At 48.6% G+C, this 26,463-nt stretch overlaps 1 protein-coding gene across 1 annotated transcript in view; it reads left to right on the top strand.

Moving 5' to 3' along the window:
* Window positions 1–4,134: 4,134 nt before the first annotated feature.
* ASTN2 (astrotactin 2) overlaps window positions 4,135–26,463 on the top strand; it is a 440,720-nt gene continuing 418,391 nt past the window's right edge. Inside the window, 2 exon segments of the mRNA XM_075579436.1 lie at window positions 4,135–4,532; window positions 21,226–21,413. Of these exon segments, the coding sequence (XP_075435551.1) occupies window positions 4,244–4,532; window positions 21,226–21,413 (477 nt within the window). The 5' untranslated portion in view covers window positions 4,135–4,243.

The raw sequence follows: 26,463 nt of genomic DNA, 5'->3' as shown, positions 1-26,463 counted from the left end.
CATGCCGCGGGGTGAGGAAGAGGAGAGTGACCGGGTGGTTGTGCGTGTGTCCTTCCCCCCCAGCTAAGCAAGCAAGCCAATGAGAGGCGTGCGGGGGCCATGGACCAAACTGATTTGCCAGAGGCTGAGTGACAGACCAATAGACCAATCAGATTGCCCATAAGCACAGCCAACATACAATGTTTTCAATTATATAGATATATAGATAGAAGAAGAAGATAGAAGATAGATAGATGCAGAGGGACAGAGTGACACGCCGAGATATAATAACACACTGAGAAATATAATAACAGGCAGAGAGATATAATAACAGGCAGAGAGATATAATAACAGGCAGAGATATATAATAACGCGCAGAGAGATATAATAACACGCAGAGAAATATAAAAACACGCAGAGATATATAATAACGCGCAGAGAGATAATAACACGCAGAGAAATATAAAAACACACAGAGATATATAATAACGCGCAGAGAGATATAATAACGCGCAGAGATATAATAACGCGCAGATATAATAACATGCACATATATATATAATATGCATAATATGATGATATTATAACATGTTCAATAATATGAGCTATTGTTACTGTAAAGAATTGGAGGTACTAGATAGGTATGGAATGTATTATATATAGAATGGGAGTTACTGTATAGAATGTGAGGTACTGTATATGTATACATGGTATTGCATGTAATGAGAGATACTGTATATGTATAGGAGGTACTGTATATAATGGAAGGTACTGTATATGTGTATACACTGTATAGTACACTACTAGGTAGTGTATAATAGGAGTTACTGTATAGAGTGGGAGTACAGGAGATACTGTATATGTATAGGAGGTACTGTATATAATGGAAGGTACTGTGTACGTATACTGTATAGTACAAGGTAGTGTATAATATGAGTTTCTGTATAGAATTGGAGGTAGTGTATATAATATTGGAGGTACTGTATAGAATATGAGCTACTATATGGAATAGGAGTTACTGTATAGAATATGAAGTACTGTATGTAATAGGAGTTACTTTATAGAGTAGGAGTTGCTGCATAGCATTAGAAGTACTGTATAGAGAGTGAGGTGCCATGTAGAATAGGAGTCACCATATAGAATGGAAGGTACTGTATAGGTATCGGATGTACTGTATAGGTATTGGATGTACTGTATAGAATATCAGTTACTGTATAGCATGAGGTATGACATAGAATAGGAGGTACTGTATGGGATAGGTGGTACTGTATATAATGGGAAGTACTGTATAGAATAGGACTTACTGTATAGAATGTGATGTACTGTATATAATAGGAGTTACTGTACAGAATAAGAGTTACTGTACAGAATAGGAGTTACTGTATAGGATGTACTGTATAGAATGGGAGGTACTGTACATATGAGGAGGTACTATATATGTATATGAGGTCCTGTATATGTATAGGAGGTACAATATAGAATGTGAGGTACTGTATAGTATAAGATGCACTGTATAGAATAGTAATTATTGCATAGCTATATGATGTACTTTATAGAATGGGAGGTACTGTATTGAATTGGAGGTACTGTATAGGTATAGGATATATTGTATAGAATGTAAGGTACTGTATAGAATGTAAGGTACTGTATACAATGACAGGTATGGCATAGATATAGGAGGTACTGTATAGGATGGCATGAAGGAAAAGTCCTCCTTGGCGCTGGAATCTAGATACTTCTGACGTAGTTCTCCCGTGAACATATGGAATGAAACAATGAAAAAATGTGTGTATCAATGCACAATCATAAAATGCATACAATCACCTCTTGGCACTTCTAGGTATTGTGTTTACACATTATTGACACTGATGTTTAATCTGTGAGGTCTAATAGGGATATTAACCCCAATAGGTACACCTACACCTCTGTGCAAAGTTGGCTTGTAAAGTGGTGAATATGTAACTTTTTAACTTAACTTCTAATAGCTCAGCTTTTCTTCTGTAGGAATAGGGTAACCTCACAAGCCATGAAAAAAAACGTTGTAATGTTCGAAACGCGTTGGATCGGTCTTTGTCACATTAAAGTGCCCTTTTAATTCATTTTTGTTTTTGGGTCCTTCCTGCTCCGTTTTGCTTGTGCGCTTTTCCCCTCCTTTTACCATTATCTGCAACATATTGGAAGCTGTACGGCCTGCCTTACCACTTCAAGGGAATGTTACCACTTCAAGGGAATGTGAGTACTTGAAATGTTCAGGGGAACCTGCCAATGAGACTGATGGTAGGTGGGCAAGTACCAGCTACCACCTGTCTTCAGGAGGATAGTACCCATATCATTGGATATTAACAATAATATCATTATTACACCTTGTTTAGTGGTTTGGCATATTTAATTCTTATATACCTGCATTGGAGCGCTTTAGCCTATTTCCATCTTGCATATACCAGAAGGTCAAGTTTGAACTGACCTTCAAGTCTTCTAGGCTGCAGGACTTTGGACATTGTAATTGGTATTGTATCATGTTTAATACTGCAAGGAATTTACTTTTGAGCGCTAAAGTTGTGTATAACTAACACAGTATAGGATGGAATGTACCATATAGGTATAGGATGTACTGTATAGGTATAGGAGGTACCATATAAAGGTAGTCCTTGTTATCCAACGTTTCACTTTACAACTAATGGCTTATCCAAGGCAACCCTATGAGCCGTTTTTCGACGCCGGAATGCGTTATCCAACGCTCACCGCCGCTGATTAACATGGGACTCACCTTACAGCGGTTTCACTATCCAGCGCTTCTTCCAGAACGGGTTCCGGTGGATAACCGAGGACTGCCTGTAAAATGGGAAGTATTGTATTGAATTGGTGGTACTGTATAGAATGACAGGTATGGGATAGGTATAGGAGGTACTATATACTCTATAGGATGGGGTGTACTGTATAGGTATAAGAGGTACCATATAGAATGGGAGATATTGTATTGAATGGTGGGTACTGTATAGGATGGGAGGTACTGCATAAGATAAAATGTACTGTATAGGTGTCGTAGTACTGAATAGGCGGTACTGTATAGGATGGGAGGTACTGTATAGGATAAAAGGTACTATATAGGATAGGAGGTATTGTATAGAATGACGTGCTGTATAGGAGACACTATATAGAATATGTGGTACGTATAGGTGGTACTGTATAGAAGGTACTGTATAGGATTGAAGGTACTGTATACAATGTGTGTTATGGTATAGGAGGTCTATATACGATAGAATGTACTTTATAGGTATATGTGGTACTGTAAAGGATGGGAGGTACTGTGTTGGATAGGAGGTACTGTATAGGATGGGAATTACTATATAGGATACTATATAGGACAGAAGGTAGCGTATAGGATGTACTGTATAGGATACGGTACAGGACAGCAGGTACTGTATAGGACTGGAGGTACTGTATAGGATGGGAGGTAGGGTATAGGATGGGAGGTACTGTATAAGTATAGGAGGTAATGTTTAGGTATATGCAGTAGTGTGTAGGTACAGGTGGTACAGTAGTATATAGGTATAGGAGGTAATGTATAGGTATAGGCGGTAGTGTATACGTGCAGGTGGTACACTACTGTATAGGTATAGGAGGTAATGTATAGGAGGTAGTGTATAGGTATAGGCGGTAGTGTATAGGTGCAGGCAGTACAGCACTGTATAGGCGGTAGTGTATAGGTACCAGTGGAATAGTATTTTTTCTTATTTTTACATATCACCTTGAGAACTACAGCGCTCCCCTTACCTGGAAGACAACGCAAGACTACATTGGACCTAGACAGTCCTTTAAAGGGTGTAGAACTGCTGTATTTATTTGTATTTCACATATATTATCTCACTGATCACCCTTTTTTGGTGTAGGTTACACAGGAGTTATAGCTGTTTCTCAGGTTTCTCAGGTTTCAGGCAGCACCAGCAGGGAGAGGTAGTGGGCGTGTCACAGGGGCTGCCGCGCCCGGCCGCCGATTGGCCGTTGCCGGGAGACATAGCGTTAAAGGGGATGTCCGCAAAGCAGGATGAGGCCGCCGCTGATTGGCCGTCGCCAGGAGCCCGGGAGTAAGCGGGCGTTCGCGAGGCAGGATGAGGTCGCTCGCTGATTGGCCGTTGCCGGGATACATATAGTTAAGGGAGGGGGCGTGGCCCGGGGTCGCGCGCGGTTAGTTAGCGGCTTCCCGTCCGCCCGGAGCTCCAACCGAAGCTGACACCGGACCCGGGCCGGGCCCCCTCCCCTTCCCATGCTGCTCCCGGCCGCCGTGTGTGTGCTCTGTGCCGGGATCCTGGGCGCTCTCCCCGGCCCGGCCCGCGCCTCCTCCTCCTCCCCCCCTCCCGGGGGGGCTCCGCCGCCGTGCCGCCTCAGGCTGGTCACCGTGTCCACGCTGCCGGCGCTGAGAGAGCGGGAGCTGAGCGGGAGCGGAGCCGCACCGGGGGATTCCCGCCTTCCCCTGCACGTCCGCAGCGAGGCGCCCGGGAGCGTGTCCGTGAGGGACGATCTGCACAACACCGAGCCGCCGTACTTCACCCTGGGTGAGGGAGCGGGGGGAGAGGGAGAAAGGACCGGGGGGAGCACGGACAGGACCGGGGGGAGATGGGAGCGAAGACCGGGAGGAGGGAGATGGGGTGGACAAGACTGGGGGGGAGAGGGAGACAGGACTGGGGACGGAGAGATGGGGAGGACAGGACCGAGGGGAGGGAGCGAGGACCGATGACTGGGGGGATGGAGAAGGAGAAAGGACCGGGGGACAGATGGGGAGGACAGGACCGGGGGGGAGAGGGAGACAGGACTGGGGGGGAGAGGGAGACAGGACTGGGGGGGAGAGGGAGACAGGACTGAGGGAGAGATGGGGAGGACAAAACGGGGGGGGGAGTGGGAGACAGAACTGGGGGGGGGGGGAGAGATGGGGAGGACAGGACCGGGGGGGGGGGGAGAGAGAGAAAGGACCGGGAGGGAGAGATGAGGGAGAGATGGGGGCGACAGGACCGGTGGGGGGGAGAGGGAGACATAACTGGGGGGGGGGGATAGGGAGACAGGACAGAGGGAGAGATGGGGGGGGGATAGGGAGACAGGACAGAGGGAGAGATGGGGGGGGGGAGAGGAGACAGGACTGAGGGAGGGAGAGATGGGGCGGACAGGACCGGGGGGAGAGGGAGAAAGGACCGGGAGGGAGAGATGGGGCGGACAGGACCGGGGGGAGAGGGAGAAAGGACCGGGAGGGAGAGATGGGGAGACAGAACTGGGGGGGGGGAGACAGGACAGAGGGAGAGATGGGGGGGAGAGGGAGACAGGACTGAGGGAGGGAGAGATGGGGGCGACAGGACCGGGGGGGGGGGAGAGATGGGGGAGACAGGACTGGGGGGAGAGATGGGGGAGACAGGACCGGGGAGAGATGGGAGGACAGGACTGGGGGGAGAGGGAGACAGGACCGAGGGGAGGGAGCGAGGATGGGGAGGACAGGACCGGGGAAAGAGGACCGGTAAGATGTGACAGTTAAGTTGTCTTTAATTAAATTGCCCTGATCTGCAGTGCTCGGGGGCGATATCATGGGGCGGGTGGGAGAGGTGATGGAGTATTTCGTAGGGCCGATGTTGGGGCAGTTGACTAGGTATCATGGAGCATTTAATCAGGGGTCTGTGACTGATCATCAGGAGGAAAATAATAATTTGAGCTCATTCTCGGGTGCAGCGGTTGCAAGAGGTGTTGGGGGGGGCAGGTTGTGAGAAGTGTCTGAGGTGCAGGTTGTGAGAGTTGTTGGGGGGTGCAGGTTGCGAGAGGTGTTGGGGGGGTGCAGTTTGCGAGAGGTGTTGGGGGTTGCAGGTTGTGAGAGGTGTGGGAGGGGTGCAGGTTGTGAGAGGTGTGGGGGGGGGTGCAGGTTGCGAGAGGTGTTGGGGGGGTGCAGGTTGCGAGAGGTGTGGGGGGGCAGGTTGTGAGAAGTGGGGGGGTGCCGGTTGCGAGAGGTGTGGGGGGGGGCAGGTTGCGAGAGGTGTGGGGGGGGGGCAGGTTGCGAGAGGTGTGGGGGGGCAGGTTGCTTGAAGTGTTGGGGGGGGTACAGGTTGCGAGAGGTTGGGGGGGTGTAGGTTGCGAGAGGTGTTGGGGGGTGCAGGTTGCGAGAGGTGTTGGGGGGTACAGGTTGCGAGAGGTGTTGGGGGGTGCAGGTTGCGAGAGGTGTTGGGGGATGCAGGTTGCGAGAGGTGTGGGGGGGGGGGCAGGTTGCTTGAAGTGTTGGGGGGTGCAGGTTGCGAGAGGTGTGGGGGGGGCAGGTTGCTTGAAGTGTTGGGGGGTGCAGGTTGCGAGAGGTGTTGGGGGGGGGGGGCAGGTGGTGAAGTGTCAGGGCAGGTGAGCTTGAGTCTACCCATGCTCTGTGTGTGAGACAGTAACTGAGTAACAAGTGTCAGCTGCCCCTTGGAAGTAGCCGGATGGGTAGATGTGATCCTGTACTGGAGGCAGCACCATGCAGAATGTGACGTTTAGTGGGGCGAAGGACAAAGATGCAGATGCTGCCTCTAAAGACATTAAACAGTAATCCTGTGTAAAGAACCACAAAGGGTATCAAACTTCTGTGTGCGATGCTCTGCAGACTCCTCTAGCAGTGGAAATGTGCAACCATCTGCCCCCCCCCCCCCACCAGCCCTCACAGAGAGGGTCTCCCCTCTAAGCCATGCTACTTTAATGAACAATGTGTTGCTGGTAATGAATGGGTTAAAATGTATTTGGCTACAATGCATTTAACCTACTAAGTGTTGATCTCTTCAGTACATATCATCTTTTAAGGTGTGTGTGTGTGTGTGTGTGTGTGTGTGTGTGTGTGTGTGTGTGTGTGTGTGTGTGGTCTTTTATTTTTGTAGAATTAGAGAGATCTGCTATGTAAGATTTTCTGGCATCCGATGTAATGTCCCATGGTCTGTCATTAAGTCTGTTTTCACTGTTTTGAATAAATGCATTTTTATATCTCTATAGCAAAATGTATGCAAAAAAGAAAAAATCAGAAACCACAAAATATATGTAATTTTCTGTGTGTATGTAGTGGCACTCCACTAACAAACCGCCTGGGTGCAATAATCTGCAACAACAAGTATAACAAATAGAGCCAAAGCAGGCACACAAGGTGTTGTGATAAAAAGGTTATTGAGAAAAATCGACATGCCGGCTCACTGGTGTGTGTGTGTGTGTGTGTGTGTATGTGTGTGTATATATATATATATATATATATTATATATTATATATTTTACCTCTCTTATCAATGTTTGCACCTTAATAAATGTCCCAAAGAGGACCAACGTGCCTGTTATATTAATTCACTTATTTCATTTCAAAGAGACCTGTGTATTTATGAATATGTACAGTAACGTGTTTGTGTATCTGACCTGGATGTGGTGTGTATTTATGAATATGTACAGTAACGTGTTTGTGTATCTGACCTGGATGTGGTGTGTATTTATGAATATGTACAGTAACGTGTTTGTGTATCTGACCTGGATGTGGTGTGTATTTATGTATATGTCCTATAGAATTCATTTCCTGCCTTCTTGAGGTCAAATTAAGTCAGTTAACCCTGTTTTGAAGGTGTGAGCATAGCATTGGCTCGGCATGTCTGAAATGGGGGCGTAGTCACGTCCGGCAAGTGAGCGGAGAAATCTCCTTCTGGGGAGGGATCAAAGGGGGGACAGTGTATCCCCTTAAGTCCCACTTGGCATGGGCAGGGTTAAATATATACTATTAATAGGCTGTTACGCAGCTGGTAGTCACGATGTTGTGTGGTTGGGTGTGAAGAGGTGTTATCTGAGAGATGTGGAAGTATGAAGTGCATAAGATCTCGCCACAATGCATGAACATGTTTGTTTTTCTCTTGGCGCTGCTGTTTATGGAGTGCAGTAGGTAGAATATGTAAGTCACAGGTGCCTGACGTGTACAGCTTACAATCTAATTGTGGTTTGGCCACTTCAAAGGCAGCGACGTGACCACTGTCATTTTTCCTCCCCAACGCATACAATCATTATATTATTTTCTACTATTTAGTGCTGTTCATAGAATTTTGTGGGTTCATGTCCCTGAAAAGCTTGCAATCTAATGTCTGTGTCTAAGGCTCAGGGAGAAAAAGGACCATATTTACGAAGCAGTGTTGCTCCATACGACCCCTTCCAGCACAGCTTAGCAAATATGGCCCTTCAGGCAATGTCCTTCAGCTAGCAAGGTGTTGTGTGGAGCAGCATTTCTTGGTAAATATGGCCCAAAGGTGACTTTCTCAAGGGCACAAGCTTACACTGAATTCAGACCAGGCTTATCCACTTCATAGACAATTATCCCAGCACTAAATTCCTCAAGCCCATCTATCGTGGATCAAATTAGAGTTTGAGCCTGGAAGTTGGTTATATTTGAGTTCCTGTGTCCTTGTGTGATTTTCAAAGCTCCTTTTAGAAGACTTCCCATGTTTTTAAGGTGCCCCTGCTTTTCTACTGGAGTTCAACGTTATTGTCATTGCATCAGGCAAATACCAGTGACCCTTTGCTTTGCACAGCCGATTTAATAATCCTAGGACCAAAGTATATGGAGCAAGAGGAGGAGTTATAGGGAGCTATATATGGAGTTATAGGGAGAGGTAATAGGAGGAGTTATAGGGAGCGGTTATATGGAGTAATAGGAGTTATAGGGAGCGGTTATATGGAGTAATAGGAGGAGTTATAGGGAGCGTTTATATGGAGTAATTCGAGGAGTTATAAGCGAGTTGTTATATGGAGTAATAGGAAGAGTTTTATAGGGAGTGGTTATATGGGGTATAGGAGGAGTTATAGGGTGGGGTATATGGGGTAAAAGGAGGAGTTATAGGGGAGAACTTATATTGTGTAATAGGACTTATATGGAGCAATAGGAGGAGTATGAGAGGAGTTGCACAATCTATTGATAATACATTGTTCTGCCTCTCTCAGCTGTTCCTCTTTTTCCCAAAAAACTTTCCCAGGCGCCACTCTCCCTGGCTAACAATCTGCATCAGATATAAGAAACCCGGTTAACGAGCTTCTTAAGTTTAACGCAGCCATTAGCAGTTAGAGAGAAATGTCACTGCGTCATGCAAAGCGTCCTATTCTGTGACAGACCCATAGCAGGTACTGATTCAGCATCTCCCACAGTATGTCTTGTGCATGGTGATGTGATCACACACATTATTACATGTTGGGAACATTGTATCAGCAGCACACCAGCTCTCACGGCCTTATATACAGAATAAGGCTGCGCGTATAGTCGTGGCGGCGTGACGTCATCTGTCGCCATTGTAATTGCGATTTCTGCTTATATTGTAGGAGACAAGATGGCGACCGGGGGGACGGGGTGTCGCCGTGAGTGGTTCGCCTTCATTGGCAGAACCACTTACGTCACGTGGCGGTCGCCGAAAAAATCAATTTCCATTGCCTTCAGCGATTTTGGTCGCGACAACTATAGGCGCACACGACGGATTAAATCGCCATAGCCGGGACAATAAGCGCAGCCTAAGAGGTCTGCTTCAGTACACGACACCCATTTAAGCTGGTGTTACTAAGGGCATGGTACCACTGCTTTTTTTTTTTCCTTTGGCATTTCCACTGACATTCATTATATTGGAAGTATCCGATCCCAGCATAATATTGCAGCCACACTGTACCGCCTTACCAGAGTTTCCCTGTCGTGTTTGATGTCCGATACAAGGGGGTATGTTGTTGGAAGGAGAGGATGATTTGAGACAAAGGAAGGAGAGATGGTAGGAAAGTCTATTAGAGGGGAAAGTTTTGATGCATTGCTGGTATTAATACTGAAGCATTATTGGAACATGGATGAATACTAGAATGAACAAGAGGTAATGCGCTGAAGCTGTGGGGTTGGAGGTTGATGGCAAATGTGAGGTAGTGCTTCACTGAAAGAGTAGTGGGTCCATGGCATACAGAGGTGATGGCAGCGAATGCACTAAAAGCAATTCAGTATTGCATTAGATAGACACACAGGGATCCTAAATATGGCACATTCTATGGGCTGCTTTGTCACAGCTGTACTGCTTCTCCAGCTAGTGTCTCCCACTTCAAAGGACAGGACCCCCAACCACAAGGAGGCTCCTCATTTGAATCACACAACAAAACAATTAGCAGAACAGAACACACAATTGGTTGAAGAGCTGATTCATTCATTGGTTATTCGATGTTTATAGACAAATTATACAGAGTGTCTGGAGCTGGGGCTCAGAATACAGTATGCATCTTTTACGATAATTTACCCAATAAAGGGTTTTCTGAACCCAAACATTGTCTCGTGACAAGCTTTCCGTGCCTCTGTACATCTTTCCCCTGCTTGCTGAGCAGAGTGTAAGTAAAATACACTGAATAACCAGGTGCTGAATCAATACATTTTATATCAACCTGACTTCTTGAAGAATCAGGTGGTAGCAAAACATCATTACTAGCTCAGTAACTAGGACCACATACCAAGAATGATCTACCCCCTCCTCCCCACCACACACCAGTACATTACAGCTCAGTAACTAGGACCACATACCAAGAATGATCTACCCCCTCCTCCCCACCACACACCAGTACATTACAGCTCAGTAACTAGGACCACATACCAAGAATGATCTACCCCCTCCTCCCCACCACACACCAGTACATTACAGGTCAGTAACTAGGACCACATACCAAGAATGATCTACCCCCTCCTCCCCACCACACACCAGTACATTACAGGTCAGTAACTAGGACCACATACCAAGAATGATCTACCCCCTCCTCCCCACCACACACCAGTACATTACAGATCAGGCCAATTCACGTCCTGCTCCCTTGTAGCAGTTGCTCAATCCTCTTGTGCTTGTGATATCCTAAATATTGCTTTATCACGCACATGGGATCACTGCAGCATTGATGGAGAAAGGAGAGCGAGGAAGATTGAGGGACAGATGGGGGGGTGGTACGAGGGAAATGGGGGTAGAAGGGATTGGGGAAAGGAGGTCGAGGGGGGGTATGAGAGATGTGTGAGGGGGAAGTTGCGGAGAGCAGGGCTGTATTCTGATCTCGGCTTTAAGCTGTATCCAACCTTTAATAAAGGTAGGGGATACACTGTGTCCTTTTACACGCTAAGGATTTGAGGCCTACTGTACATTTTCAAAGCCTGTACAGGCATCTTACAGTATGCAAGAACTGCTAGACATGGTGTGAAGGTGTTACATGGCTGAGTAACCTTATTGCAACTCCAGCGGCAGATCTAAAGTGAGAGATAGATTAGTGTATGGATAGGAGGGAAGAAAGATTTAATGAGGGTGGACAGGAGGAGAGAGTAGTGGATGGATCAGTGTTGTGTAGGGACAGGAGGAGAAATCTCAATGAATTGCTGACATTGTTACATGGGGAGGGTCTGAACAGTAATTCATGGATGGGATGTCAAAGCAGAAGTTTCATGAGCACCCGGTGGACAGGGGTAAAGAGACTTGCCACTCAAACTGTATGGATCTGGGGTTAATTTGCTGTTCTGCACAAAGAAGCTTTCAGCTACAAAATGGGACCAAAAAGATCTGTGGGGCCATAGTATTGCAGAGTACTCCAGAGATTGCATGGCGGAGTGAGCGGAGGCGGTCTGGGCTCTGAATAGACAGGAAACATTTCCATTGTCCCGGTAGTTTCATCTTCAGTCAGGCAAAAAAAAAATCAATTCTGGTTTTAAAACTCCAGTTTATCTGCATGAAGAGGATGTTTGGAGAGAGTTACGGCCTTGCCAAGGACGCCAGGAGAGACGCCAGAGGCAGGGAGAGGGAGATGGAGAGAGGGAACAGAGCGGGATCATAACTCCTCCACAATACGTCTGAGTCTGCTAGTTATAACACTGTGCTCCTCTGTCCACATCCATCTCTCAGTCTATCACTCCCCTCTACTGCTTTCTCCGTGTGCCTATCCAATCACTGATCTATCGCTTATCTTTGCTTCATTCTCCTTCTATCCATCCACACGCTGGTCTATTACTCCTCTGCTCTTCTCTCTTCCTGTTCATCCACACACTAATATATCACTTCTCTCTGCTACGCTTTCTATCCATCCACACATTGGTCTGTCACTTCTCTCTTTTTCTCTTCATCCACTCCCTGATCTGTCACTTCTCTCCTACTGTCCTGTCCGTCCCCACTCTGATCTATCGCTTCTCTCTCCTACTGTCCTGTCCGTCCCCACTCTGATCTATCGCTTCTCTCTCTCCTACTGTCCTGTCCGTCCCCACTCTGATCTATCGCTTCTCTCTCTTCTACTGTCCTGTCCGTCCCCACTCTGATCTATCGCTTCTCTCTTCTACTGTCCTGTCTGTCAACACTCTGATCTATCCCTTCTCTCTCTTCTACTGTCCTGTCCGTCCCCACTCTGATCTATCCCTTCTCTCTCTTCTACTGTCCTGTCCGTCCCCACTCTGATCTATCCCTTCTCTCTCTTCTACTGTCCTGTCCGTCCCCACTCTGATCTATCCCTTCTCTCTCTTCTACTGTCCTGTCCGTCCCCACTCTGATCTATCCCTTCTCTCTCTTCTACTGTCCTGTCCGTCCCCACTCTGATCTATCGCTTCTCTCTCTTCTACTGTCCTGTCCGTCCCTACTCTGATCTATCGCTTCTCTCTCTTCTACTGTCCTGTCCGTCCCCACTCTGATCTATCGCTTCTCTCTCTTCTACTGTCCTGTCCGTCCCCACTCTGATCTATCGCTTCTCTCTCTTCTACTGTCCTGTCCGTCCCCACTCTGATCTATCGCTTCTACTGTCCTGTCCGTCCCCACTCTGATCTATCGCTTCTCTCTCTTCTACTGTCCTGTCCGTCCCCACTCTGATCTATCGCTTCTCTCTTCTACTGTCCTGTCCGTCCCCACTCTGATCTATCGCTTCTCTCTTCTACTGTCCTATCTGTCCCCACTCTGATCTATCCCTTCTCTCTCTTCTACTGTCCTTTCCGTCCCCACTCTGATCTATCGCTTCTCTCTTCTACTGTCCTGTCCGTCCCCACTCTGATCTATCGCTTCTCTCTTCTACTGTCCTATCTGTCCCCACTCTGATCTATCGCTTCTCTCTCTTCTACTGTCCTGTCCGTCCCCACTCTGATCTATCCCTTCTCTCTCTTCTACTGTCCTATCTGTCCCCACTCTGATCTATCGCTTCTCTCTCTTCTACTGTCCTATCTGTCCCCACTCTGATCTATCGCTTCTCTCTCTTCTACTGTCCTGTCCGTCCCCACTCTGATCTATCGCTTCTCTCTTCTACTGTCCTGTCCGTCCCCACTCTGATCTATCGCTTCTCTCTTCTACTGTCCTATCTGTCCCCACTCTGATCTATCCCTTCTCTCTCTTCTACTGTCCTGTCCGTCCCCACTCTGATCTATCGCTTCTTTCTTCTACTGTCCTGTCCGTCCCCACTCTGATCTATCGCTTCTCTCTTCTACTGTCCTATCTGTCCCCACTCTGATCTATCGCTTCTCTCTCTCCTACTGTCCTGTCCGTCCCCACTCTGATCTATCGCTTCTCTCTCCTACTGTCCTGTCCGTCCCCACTCTGATCTATCCCTTCTCTCTCTTCTACTGTCCTGTCCGTCCCCACTCTGATCTATCCCTTCTCTCTCTTCTACTGTCCTGTCCGTCCCCACTCTGATCTATCCCTTCTCTCTTTTCTACTGTCCTGTCCGTCCCCACTCTGATCTATCGCTTCTCTCTCTTCTACTGTCCTGTCCGTCCCCACTCTGATCTATCGCTTCTCTCTCTTCTACTGTCCTGTCCGTCCCCACTCTGATCTATCGCTTCTCTCTCTTCTACTGTCCTGTCCGTCCCCACTCTGATCTATCGCTTCTCTCTCTTCTACTGTCCTGTCCGTCCCCACTCTGATCTATCGCTTCTCTCTCTTCTACTGTCCTGTCCGTCCCCACTCTGATCTATCGCTTCTCTCTTCTACTGTCCTGTCCGTCCCCACTCTGATCTATCGCTTCTCTCTTCTACTGTCCTATCTGTCCCCACTCTGATCTATCCCTTCTCTCTCTTCTACTGTCCTGTCCGTCCCCACTCTGATCTATCGCTTCTCTCTTCTACTGTCCTGTCCGTCCCCACTCTGATCTATCGCTTCTCTCTTCTACTGTCCTGTCCGTCCCCACTCTGATCTATCCCTTCTCTCTCTTCTACTGTCCTGTCCGTCCCCACTCTGATCTATCCCTTCTCTCTCTTCTACTGTCCTATCTGTCCCCACTCTGATCTATCGCTTCTCTCTCTTCTACTGTCCTATCTGTCCCCACTCTGATCTACCGCTTCTCTCTCTTCTACTGTCCTTTCCGTCCCCATTCTGATCTGTCAATTCTCTCTCCTACTGTGCTGTCCGTCCCCACTCTGATCTGTCGCTTCTCTCATACTGTCCGTCCCCATTCTGATCTGTCGCTTCTCTCTCCTACTGTGCTGTCTGTTCCCACTCTGATCTGTCGCTTCTCTCATACTGTCCGTCGCCATTCTGATCTGTCACTTCTCTCTCCTGCTGTCCTGTCCATCCCCATTCTTATCTGTTGCTTCTCTGCTACTGTCTTTCTGTCCGTCCCCACTCTGATCCATCGCTACTGTCCTTCTGTCTGGCTGTGTGCATCAGTGTCTGAATATGCATTAGTGCGTATGTGTGCCTCTGTGTGTATCAGTGTGTTAGTGGATATGTGCAGTGGTTAAGAAGCATCAGGTGCATTAGGGGTCAGCAACTAGAAATAGCAGAAGTGTCATTAACCCCTTCCCTTCCCTGCCAGAGAGACCCGCAATACATTGTTCTGCGGTGTTATAGCACCCTGTGCGGTATGTCACTCACCAATGTGTGTTCACATGGAAAAAGTGAGGGATGAGGAAGAGGGGAGTGGAGGGAGAGTGCTGTTTCCATACACCCCCCTCTCTCCACCCGTAACCCTGCCGGATAATCGTTTTATTAATGAACCCAGGATTAATGGAGCCGTATTTCTCTGTTAGTGTCTGCTTTCATTAGGAAAGCTGAGGAGGAATGACAGGCACAGAAGAGAGATGAGGAAGAGGAGGAGGGATGGAGAGAGAATGGGGACAGGGGGAGATGGCCAGAATGAAGAGAGAAGTGCTCTGAAGCAGCGTCCTAGTGCTGGGGAACAGATCGCTCATTTCAGAGCAATGGGGCTAAAATGTTCTTCGGCACCGGGAAGTGCAAGGGTCGGAGAGGGAGAGAGCGGGGGTGCTAATGTCACAGGTTACAGCAGTTTGTGTTGGATTGTATGAAACTTGTTCTCTGATCTCTCAGGCACAGAGGTTAACGCCGCCTCGGACCTGGAGGATCTAACTGGCGCAGAGAGAGTCGGACGCAAACTGTGAGATGTCCTATTACACTGCAGAGCAGCTAATCCCCTCACTGCTCCATATAACTGCATCTTACAACTGATCCCTGTACCTGCTCCCCTAGCTCAAGGGTGCACAAACTGGGGTGTGTGACACCCCAAGGGGACATGAGAGTTTCTGGGTGGGGTGCAGCAGTTAGAGGTCCCCTTCTCTCCCTCAAGGCATTTAAATTAAATGCTGGGGACAGCGGGAGGCCTCTGTAACTAACTTACCTTGGTTTCTAGCAATGCATCGTCATGGTAACCCGGCGTCAAATGACGCAGACGGGGTCACGTGACGTTGCCATGGCCACATCCCATGACCCCGCTACGTCATTTGCCGCCGGAGTCGAGGGGGGAGGGTGGGGTTGAATCGTGAGGAGGAGAGCAGAAAGGGGGAAAAGATTGCGCGCCCTAGCTGATCCTATAACCCAGGAGTAGGCAACTCGGTCCTCAGGGTCCACCAACAGGGCAGGTTTTTAGGATATCCCTTCTTCAGCACAGGTGGCTCAGTCTTTGCTTGCACCTGTGCTGAAGCAGGGATATCCTGAAAACCCGACCTGTTGTTGGCCCTTGAGGACTGGAGTTGCCCGCCCCTGCTATAACTGCTCCCTGCACCGCCTCCCCTCGCTGATTCCTGTAACTCCTCCCCTCGCTGATTCCTGTAACTCCTCCCCTCGCTGATTCCTGTAACTCCTCCCCTTGCTGATTCCTGTAACTCCTCCCCTTGCTGATTCCTGTAACTCCTCCCCTCGCTGATTCCTGTAACTCCTCCCCTCGCTGATTCCTGTAACTCCTCCCCTCGCTGATTCCTGTAACGCCTCCCCTCGCTGATTCCTGTAACGCCTCCCCTCGCTGATTCCTGTAACGCATCCCCTCGCTGATTCCTGTAACTCCTCCCCTCGCTGATTCCTGTAACTCCTCCCCTCGCTGCTCCTATAAGCACTTCTCAAATCAATTGGTGTCACTGATACTTTGGGGTGGGGTTGTGGGTGTGTGTGGGTGTGTGTGGGTGTGTGTGTGTGGTGGAGGGTCTACTCTCTCCCGTCTAAATCTTTTTGTTTTCCTTCATTAGTAATTAAACTGCAATTACATTTCCAATAAAATGTAATGAGAATAGCAATAATAACAATGCTAATGCTGCACTGTCACCCTACAGCGCACACACACACACACACACACACACACACACACACACACACACACACACACACACACACACACACACACACACACACACACACACACACACACGAAATAGAGTATTTAATCCTGTACCGTCCTGACGAAAGGGCCCTGAAACTTTGCATACCTGTGGATATGGATTAAATACCCTTTTTCCATGTACCTGTAGTGCTGTCGCCTTCCCATGTCATTTGATTTTGGTGAAGTATCTTTGTTATACTATTTGATGTGTGCACTTGGCAATTGTGAGCTAATTGTTTTATATATACACACCACACATATACAGTATACAGGCATACCTTGCTTTAGGGACACTCACTTTAAGTACACTCGAGAGTAAGGACATATCGCCCAATAGGCAAAAGACAGCTAGCGCATGCGCCTGTCAGCACGTCCTGAACAGCAATACCGGCTCCCTATCTGTTCCGAAGCTTAGTGCAAGCAGGGAGACTATAGAGCCTGTTACAAATGCGTTATTTACATCAGTTATGCACGTATATGACAATTGTAGTCTCGTTACTTTAGGTCTGGCAGTATGGGTGTCTCACACTGGGGATGTCTCGTTACTTTAGGTCTTGCAGTATGGGTGTCTCACACTGGGGATGTCTCGTTACTTTAGGTCTGGCAGTATGGGTGTCTCACACTGGGGATGTCTCGTTACTTTAGGTCTGGCAGTGTGGATGTCTCACACTGGGGATGTCTCGTTACTTTAGGTCTGGCAGTATGGGTGTCTCACACTGGGGATGCCTCGTTACTTTAGGTCTGGCAGTATGGGTGTCTCACACTGGGGATGGAAACAAAAGAAAACAGCGCACAACGCCAAATAGTTAAGCAAATTCAACAATATATTATAGAATTAAAAAGGGGGTAATATATCTGCGTACATGAAAAAAGTTGGTAAAAGGCATGTAGTGTGTATCACACTGTTTACCACTCGGCAGCTGTTAGCTGTAGATTCAGGTGCTTGCTTCCCTCTGCTGCTGCAGCTCAGTTGATTCTGGGGCAGGACGTCAGTCTTTTCACTCCCAAGGGGATTTCCCTTCATGCAGCCAGGTTCAGCAGCTGGTACTGGGGCTCGGTGAAATCGCTCCTGCTTCCTGGCCGATATGAAGCTGCTCCTGTACCTCGGCAGGTGTATCCTCTGCACAGAGGTTAAAACGCAGCTTGCTGGGGTGCCCTCAGCGTGCCACGGTGCCGCTCGGTCGCGGGACGCTGTGTAATGACGTCACTGTCTACACAGCAGTGGTGGATTCAATAGGGAAGTTTGAACAGTCTTACAAAGTCTCTCACAAGTGTCCAAAACAGCACACAGGATGAAATAAAAACAGGACAGGCCAATACATAGACAAAGGCCAATGTAAGCATTCTGAACATTCTATTGCCTTATATCTGCTTACATTGGCCTTTGTCTCACACTGGGGATGTCTCGTTACTTTAGGTCTGGCAGTATGGGTGTCTCACACTGGGGATGTCTCGTTACTTTAGGTCTGGCAGTATGGGTGTCTCACACTGGGGATGTCTCGTTACTTTAGGTCTGGCAGTATGGGTGTCTCACACTGGGGATGTCTCGTTACTTTAGGTCTGGCAGTATGGATGTCTCACACTGGGGATGTCTCGTTACTTTAGGTCTGGCAGTATGGGTGTCTCACACTGGGGATGTCTCGTTACTTTAGGTCTGGCAGTATGGGTGTCTCACACTGGGGATGTCTCGTTACTTTAGGTCTGGCAGTATGGGTGTCTCACACTGGGGATGTCTCGTTACTTTAGGTCTGGCAGTATGGGTGTCTCACACTGGGGATGTCTCGTTACTTTAGGTCTGGCAGTATGGGTGTCTCACACTGGGGATGCCTCGTTACTTTAGGTCTGGCAGTATGGGTGTCTCACACTGGGGATGTCTCGTTACTTTAGGTCTGGCAGTATGGGTGTCTCACACTGGGGATGCCTCGTTACTTTAGATGTGTCTGTCTCACACTGGGGATGTCTCGTTACTTTAGGTCTGGCAGTATGGATGTCTCACACTGGGGATGTCTCGTTACTTTAGGTCTGGCAGTATGGGTGTCTCACACTGGGGATGTCTCGTTACTTTAGGTCTGGCAGTATGGATGTCTCACACTGGGGATGTCTCGTTACTTTAGGTCTGGCAGTATGGATGTCTCACACTGGGGATGTCTCGTTACTTTAGATCTGGCAGTATGGGTGTCTCACACTGGGGATGTCTCGTTACTTTAGGTCTGGCAGTATGGGTGTCTCACACTGGGGATGTCTCGTTACTTTAGGTCTGGCAGTATGGGTGTCTCACACTGGGGATGTCTCGTTACTTTAGGTCTGGCAGTGTGGGTGTCTCACACTGGGGATGTCTCGTTACTTTAGATCTGGCAGTATGGGTGTCTCACACTGGGGATGTCTCGCTACTTTAGGTCTGGCAGTATGGGTGTCTCACACTGGGGATGTCTCGTTACTTTAGGTCTGGCAGTATGGGTGTCTCACACTGGGGATGTCTCGTTACTTTAGGTCTGGCAGTATGGGTGTCTCACACTGGGGATGTCTCGTTACTTTAGGTCTGGCAGTATGGGTGTCTCACAGTGGGGATGCCTCGTTACTTTAGGTCTGGCAGTATGGGTGTGTCACACTGGGGATGCCTCGTTACTTTAGGTCTGGCAGTATGGGTGTCTCACACTGGGGATGCCTCGTTACTTTAGATGTGTGTGTCTCACACTGGGGATGTCTCGTTACTTTAGGTCTGGCAGTATGGATGTCTTACATAGTTACATAGTTACATAGTAGATGAGGTTGAAAAAGACGTAGGTCCATCAAGTTCAACCTATGCTAAATTTAGACAACAGATACTTTATCCTATATCTATACTTACTTATGATCCAGAGGAAGGCAAACAAAAACCCCATTAAGGGGAAAAATTAATTCCTTCCTGACTCCAAGAATTGGCAATCGGATTAATCCCTGGATCAACATCCTTCCCATGTATACTTATTTGGTATATCCCTGTATACCTTTCCCATCTAAAAAGATGTCCAACCTTTTTTTGAATAAATCTATTGTATCTGCCATCACAGTCTCCATGGGTAATGAATCCCACACTGTAACTGCCCTTACTGTAAAGAACCCTTTCCTTTGTTGCTGGTGAAATTCCCTTTCCTCCAACCTTAAGGGATGGCCCGAGTCCTTTGTACTGCCCGTGGGATGAATAGTTCTTTTGAAAGCTCCTTGTATTGTCCCTGAATATATTTGTATATAGTCATCATATCCCCTCTTAGACGCCTCTTTTCTAATGTAAATAAATCTAATTTAGCTAGTCTTATTACTTTAGGTCTGGCAATGTGGCTGTCTCACACTGGGGATGTCTCATGACTAGGTCTGGCAGTGTGGATTAGTCCAGAAAAGTCATATTGTATACCAAACGAGAGAGCAGCGCAAACGCAACGAAGGGAAATGGGAGAGAAACATAGTGATGTACGTTCAGGTAAAACCAGGACTCTGAATATACGGGGATACCTGCTGCTCTCACATGGAGCGCCTGGATTTAAGGCACTGAAGAGAAAAGGTATGTATCTCTGTAGTACGTCTCTCCTGTAGACGGTTCGTCCCGTACACTGTCCGCTTGGAGAGAGTTACACGTGAGAACTTGGCTATACTATTTGGCTCCATAAGCTTTTCTTAAAAACATAAAAGAATCACTAGCTTGTGAGGAGTTCGAGATTATTTCCCACTACTTATATAAATGATCTCCTGTTTCTTTTCCACATGAAACACCTTATGTGTGCGGGACGAACCGTCTACAGGAGAGACGTACTACAGAGATACATACCTTTTCTATTCAGTGCCTTAATCCAGCCGCTCCATGTGAGAGCATCTCGTTCCCCCGTATATTCCGAGCCCTATTTTTACCTGAATGTACATCACAATGGTTTTCTCTCCAATATCCCTTCGTTGCGTTTGCTCTTCTCTCTCGTTTGGAATATGACTTTCTTGGACTAAGGAGCTGTCTATTTATTTTTCCAGCAGCACTTTTCACAGTTTTTTCAGGGAAAGGATCGGGCCACAAAGATTTTCACTTCTTTACACTTATTGATGTAGAGGTATTTTGCGCTTGATGTGTTTATTTCATACTGGCAGTGTGGATGTCTCGTTATTTTCGGTCTATCCCAATGTCTTGTATAGAGCACACAGAGCGAACTCGACTCCTATGCGCTTTTTTAAATCTCCAAAGGTGGAGAGAAGAATCAATCCGGGTTCGGAAAGGCGATTTCGAAGAGCCAAGTCTGGAGCCGTTTTCTGGAAGTGGGATGGTCTTTGATGTTGATGGTCTAGCAGTGGGACTGTCTCACTGGGGATGTTTCGTTACTTTAGGTCTGGCTGTGTGGATGTCTCTTTACGGTCTAGCAGTGGGACTGTCTCACTGGGGATGTTTCGTTACTTTAGGTCTGGCTGTGTGGATGTCTCATTTACAGTCTAGCAGTGGGACTGTCTCACTGGGGATGTTTCGTTACTTTAGGTCTGGCTGTGTGGATGTCTCTTTACGGTCTAGCAGTGGGACTGTCTCACTGGGGATGTTTCGTTACTTTAGGTCTGGCTGTGTGGATGTCTCATTTACAGTCTAGCAGTGGGACTGTCTCACTGGGGATGTTTCGTTACTTTAGGTCTGGCTGTGTGGATGTCTCGCTTACATTGTATACTGAATGTCTCGTTACAGAGATGTCTGGCAGCTTTGAGGACCTCTCCTTGGTGCACTGGACTCAGCAGTGGCTGGAGAACGGGACCCTTTTCTTTCACGTGTCCCTGCGGAGGACAGAGCACACGTCCCACACCACCCCCACCTCCATGCTGGAGCCACCGCAGGAGCTGGACGAACAGCTCCACGTCTTACACGTCTCTGTCATGGTGAGTATAACTGCGCGCTAGTCATGTAATAACACACGGGGACACGCAATGCTAGAGGCACGGCCCAGCGGGTAAGACGTTGGTCTTGGATATACAAGGTGGTAGGTTCAATTCCTTCCCAGGGTAAATGAATTCAATGTTTGTCAGGGTTATTAAGCTGCAGGATTGAAGTATTTTCCTCATGTGGAAATATTCTAGAACTAGAGGAATGGGAGGAAGTCTGTCTTCAGGAAAAGGGTAGTTGTAATGAATATGGTAGAAATGATTAAGTATTTCAGTCGATCTGGCACTTGAGAGGTTAACATTGGTTTCATTTGTCCTAATAATACATATATCGTTTTATTGCACGACGATGCGTCGTCCTGCCTAGTATTGTGCGCTGAAAGATCTGCGCATATCAGAGGGAGGGGCCAAGCGGATTGGGACATTTCATCGCAACCAAATGGCCGCCCGTGCTCCGCCGTGACTCCCCTGCCGCCGCTGGAATCCCTGCCGCTTCTAAGGTAAGGGTTGGGGGTGTTAGGGTAGGAGTTTGGGGGTGTTGGGGTAGGGGGTATTAGGATAAGGGCTTGGGGTAAGGTGTTCTAGGGTAAGGGCTTGGGGTAAGGGGTTTTAGGGTAAGGGCTTGGGGTAAGGGTTTTTAGGGTAAGGGCTTGGGGTAGGGGGTTTTAGGGTAAGGGCTTGGGGTAGGGGGTTTTAGGGTAAGGCCTTGGGGTAGGGGTTTTTAGGGAAAGGCCTTGGGGTAGGGGGTTTTAGCCTAAGGGCTTGGGGTAAGGGGTTTTAGGGTAAGGGCTTGGGTAGGGGGGTTTAATGTAAGGGCTTGGGGTAGGGGGGGTTTAGGCTAAGGGCTTGGGGTAGGGGGGTTTAGGCTAAGGGGTAGGGGGGTTTAGGGTAAGGGCTTGGGTAGGGGGGTTTAGGGTAAGGGCTTGGGGTAGGGTTTTTTAGGGTAAGGCGCTTACGTTCGTGACGGAGTCAGTAGTGCTGAAGTGCCGGCAGCCATTTGGTTGCGGCGAAACGGCCATGACCAAATTTCCTAGACCGAGGGCCAAGAAGGTATTCCAAAAGAAGTTTGAAGTTTATTAAATACGGAATCCAGCACCGGACCGCAAGTCGACAGAATAACAAATATTTGTAACCACTGCAATTACACGAATGATACTAAAAACCAGAGTTTTCTATGTATAAAATAGACGTTATGTAGTCATATTTTATATTCACGTGTGTAGCTTAAGTACACAGACTCAACAGCGAAGATTGCGTTTCTCAAAGTATTATTGAAACAAAGTTATGAAGTTTTTTTATATATATATTTTTTTTGAGGCAAAGTTTAAATGTCCAAAGAAGTTTATTTTTTTTCTTAGTGGTAAAAAAATGTGATCCTGAGCTGATTGATGAAAGGGGTGCGCTTATGTTGTTAATGAAGGGAATTTAGACTATAAAGCCTTACTTTTTAATTATAAGTTGGATTTCCACTAAGGGAATGTCTGACGTCAACGAGAAACATGAAGTCCCATACTCAGACCTTTTGTGAGGAAGAAACCGTACACGCTTAGTGATAACGCATAGGACTTCTTTGTTTATCTGATTAAACTGTCTGCATTTATTATAACTGTATGTTCTTGTAGTAATCTCTTCCTGTGACCGAAGCACCGTATTTCTGTATATTAAAGCTGAACTTTGATGAGTAATGCTGTGGGCTTTGATTGAACTGTTGCACGCTTTGTAGAGAGTATTTACGTTTTCTGACACATTTTGGTACAACAAATTTTTGTGTGCCAAGTGCATAGTTTTATTCTATAATTAACGGGGACATAAGACCCTGGCAAATATAGTGTTTGCATTATCTTTGGTGGTGACAGCGGATAATTATATCTATATCTGAGTAAAGGGTAAATATTAACTCATTCAGGGTACCTTGTGCTTTGCGGAGAAAGAGTTGGCTAAAGTAGCCGTGTGTATTAACCCTGGCTGCATATCTAAGGCGGCGCTTGTGGCGGTTACTTACATATATAGATATATGTAAGTCCCCGCTCACGCTGTGCGCGCGCTCGGGCGCGGGCACACACACTCACCCGCGCTCGGAGCTTACATAAACAAAAAAATCTACTTTACTACCCGCAAAGCCCCCCCCCCCCCCACGCGCGTAAATGCAGGACACCGGGCGCTCATGCTTGGAGCGCTCTCCAAGCATGAGTGCGCTCAGCGCCAGCAGAGACTCAGCCTAAAGCTACATCCCCCGTGCCACGGACCGCGCTCATGCTTGCAAATAGGGACATTGCTAACTCTCCAAGCATGAGCGTTGGACTGTCCAGCAAGTTTTTTGGGAAGCGTGAGGGGGATAGGGGGTGGGGAGGGGGCGTGGCCTAAACAGTGACTGGTGCTGATTGGCTAAGGAGGTCATGTGACGCCTCAGCGCGCCTCAAAGTCAATTTAATTTGTCTCGGCAAGCACCCTCGAGCGTACGTGCGCGTGGCCGGACAGACTTAAATTGATTGTGCCAAGCACGGTCTGCAGCAACGTGGATGCAGCCTAAGTCACATGCTGCTTGTGTGCCGTTTGTGACAGATGGTATATGGGGACGGATTTAGGGGAGATGTTAATTTGAGGGACCTTTGCAGAAGGTGAAAAGTGGGCCAGCTTGATGTGTGTATTAACCCTTGTCCCGTATGCAGGTCGCGTGCTCACAGGTGTGCATCTGTGACAGCAGTGTTTTAAAGTGGGATCATATATGACTGCGGTGCGCAAACTGGGGGGCGCGCCACCCATGGACTTTATTGGGGGGAGTGCTGGGGTTACAGAAGCCACGTGCTAAGCGCGAGGCCTCTATAAATGTACTCACCAGCTCCTTGCTCACGCGTCTCCATGGCAACGCCACGGGTCACGTGACATGACATCACATGACCCCGCAGCGTCATTGGACGCTTCGCTGAAGGTAAGGGGGGGGCGCAGTCGAGGAGCAGGCGGGGGTGGGGGGCGCAGCGCAAGAAGTTTGTGCACCCCTGATATATGGGGTACTGTGACTGCAACCCCAGAGTACCACTGCTCCCTTTTTTACATACCCACGGCTTCACTTGCGAATGAAAGGAACATATATTTGTTTATCCGCAATATTACATAGAGCTTTCTAAATGGAAACCCCCTTTCCCTGAGGTTTAAATAAAGCCAGGCACAGTACCACTGCTTTTTCTAAGCCCCCAGATGGGGTCTGAGGTTTGTGTGCCAGAAACGCGCACACAGATATACTGTGTATCTGTATTGGGCACACACACGCAGATTGTGAGATCTTCGGGCAGGGTCTTTTTTTCCTAATGTTACTTTTCTGTCTGTAGTGCTTATTCCCATGATGCCTCGTGTATTACTGCGGGGAAGCGCTGTGCAGGGACAGCTGTTTGTAGAGATTTGGTACCTTGTCGGCTGTAAAGGGGCGGGGGGGGGGGGCAGGGAGAGGGTTAATGCTTTAGGATTGGCGCTTTGCTGCTGGTAACAAATGTTCCAGGCTCAGGGCGTCTGTAATGGCAAAAGGATTGTTGTTCTGCGCTCCTTCATGTGCTAATCTCTCCCTGATGAGACAAGCTATTAATTATGGCTCTGACTCCCGGAGCCAAGGGAGGAGAGAACAGCGGGTCTGAGGCAGGCACAGGGGGTATGATACAGCGGGTCTGAGGCAGGCACAGGGGGTATGATACAGCGGGTCTGGGGCAGGCACAGGGGGGTATGATACAGCGGGTCTGAGGCAGGCACAGGGGGTTATGATACAGCGGGTCTGGGGCAGGCACAGGGGGGTATGATACAGCGGGTCTGAGGCAGGCACAGGGGGTATGATGCAGCGGGTCTGAGGCAGGCACAGGGGGTATGATACAGCGGGTCTGAGGCAGGCACAGGGGGTATGATACAGCGGGTCTGAGGCAGGCACAGGGGGTATGATACAGCGGGTCTGAGGCAGGCACAGGGGGTATGATACAGCGGGTCTGAGGCAGGCACAGGGGGTATGATACAGCGGGACTGAGGCAGGCACAGGGGGTATGATACAGCGGGTCTGAGGCAGGCACAGGGGGTATGATACAGCGGGTCTGAGGCAGGCACAGGGGGTATGATACAGCGGGTCTGAGGCAGGCACGGGGTATGATACAGCGGGTCTGAGGCAGGCACAGGGGGTATGATACAGCGGGTCTGAGGCAGGCACAGGGGGTATGATACAGCGGGTCTGAGGCAGGCACAGGGGGTATGATACAGCGGGTCTGAGGCAGGCACAGGGAGTATGATACAGCGGGTCTGAGGCAGGCACAGGGCGTATGATACAGCGGGTCTGAGGCAGGCACAGGGGGTATGATACAGCGGGTCTGAGGCAGGCACAGGGGGTATGATACAGCGGGTCTGAGGCAGGCACAGGGGGTATGATACAGCGGGTCTGAGGCAGGCACAGGGGGTATGATACAGCGGGTCTGAGGCAGGCACGGGGTATGATACAGCGGGTCTGAGGCAGGCACAGGGGGTATGATACAGCGGGTCTGAGGCAGGCACAGGGGGTATGATACAGCGGGTCTGAGGCAGGCACAGGGGGTATGATACAGCGGGTCTGAGGCAGGCACAGGGGGTATGATACAGCGGGTCTGAGGCAGGCACAGGGGGTATGATACAGCGGGTCTGGGGCAGGCACAGGGGGGTATGATACAGCGGGTCTGAGGCAGGCACAGGGGGTATGATACAGCGGGTCTGAGGCAGGCACAGGGGGTATGATACAGCGGGTCTGAGGCAGGCACAGGGGGTTATGATACAGCGGGTCTGGGGCAGGCACAGGGGGGTATGATACAGCGGGTCTGAGGCAGGCACAGGGGGTATGATACAGCGGGTCTGAGGCAGGCACAGGGGGTATGATACAGCGGGTCTGAGGCAGGCACAGGGGGTATGATACAGCGGGTCTGAGGCAGGCACAGGGGGTATGATACAGCGGGTCTGAGGCAGGCACAGGGGGTATGATACAGCGGGTCTGAGGCAGGCACAGGGGGTATGATACAGCGGGTCTGAGGCAGGCACAGGGGGTATGATACAG

This window comes from Ascaphus truei, chromosome 21, assembly GCF_040206685.1.
Source record: "Ascaphus truei isolate aAscTru1 chromosome 21, aAscTru1.hap1, whole genome shotgun sequence".
In the NCBI taxonomy this organism is placed as follows: Eukaryota; Metazoa; Chordata; class Amphibia; order Anura; family Ascaphidae; genus Ascaphus; species Ascaphus truei.
Note: the sequence above shows the minus strand (reverse complement) of the source record. Positions and strands in the feature narration are given on the sequence as shown.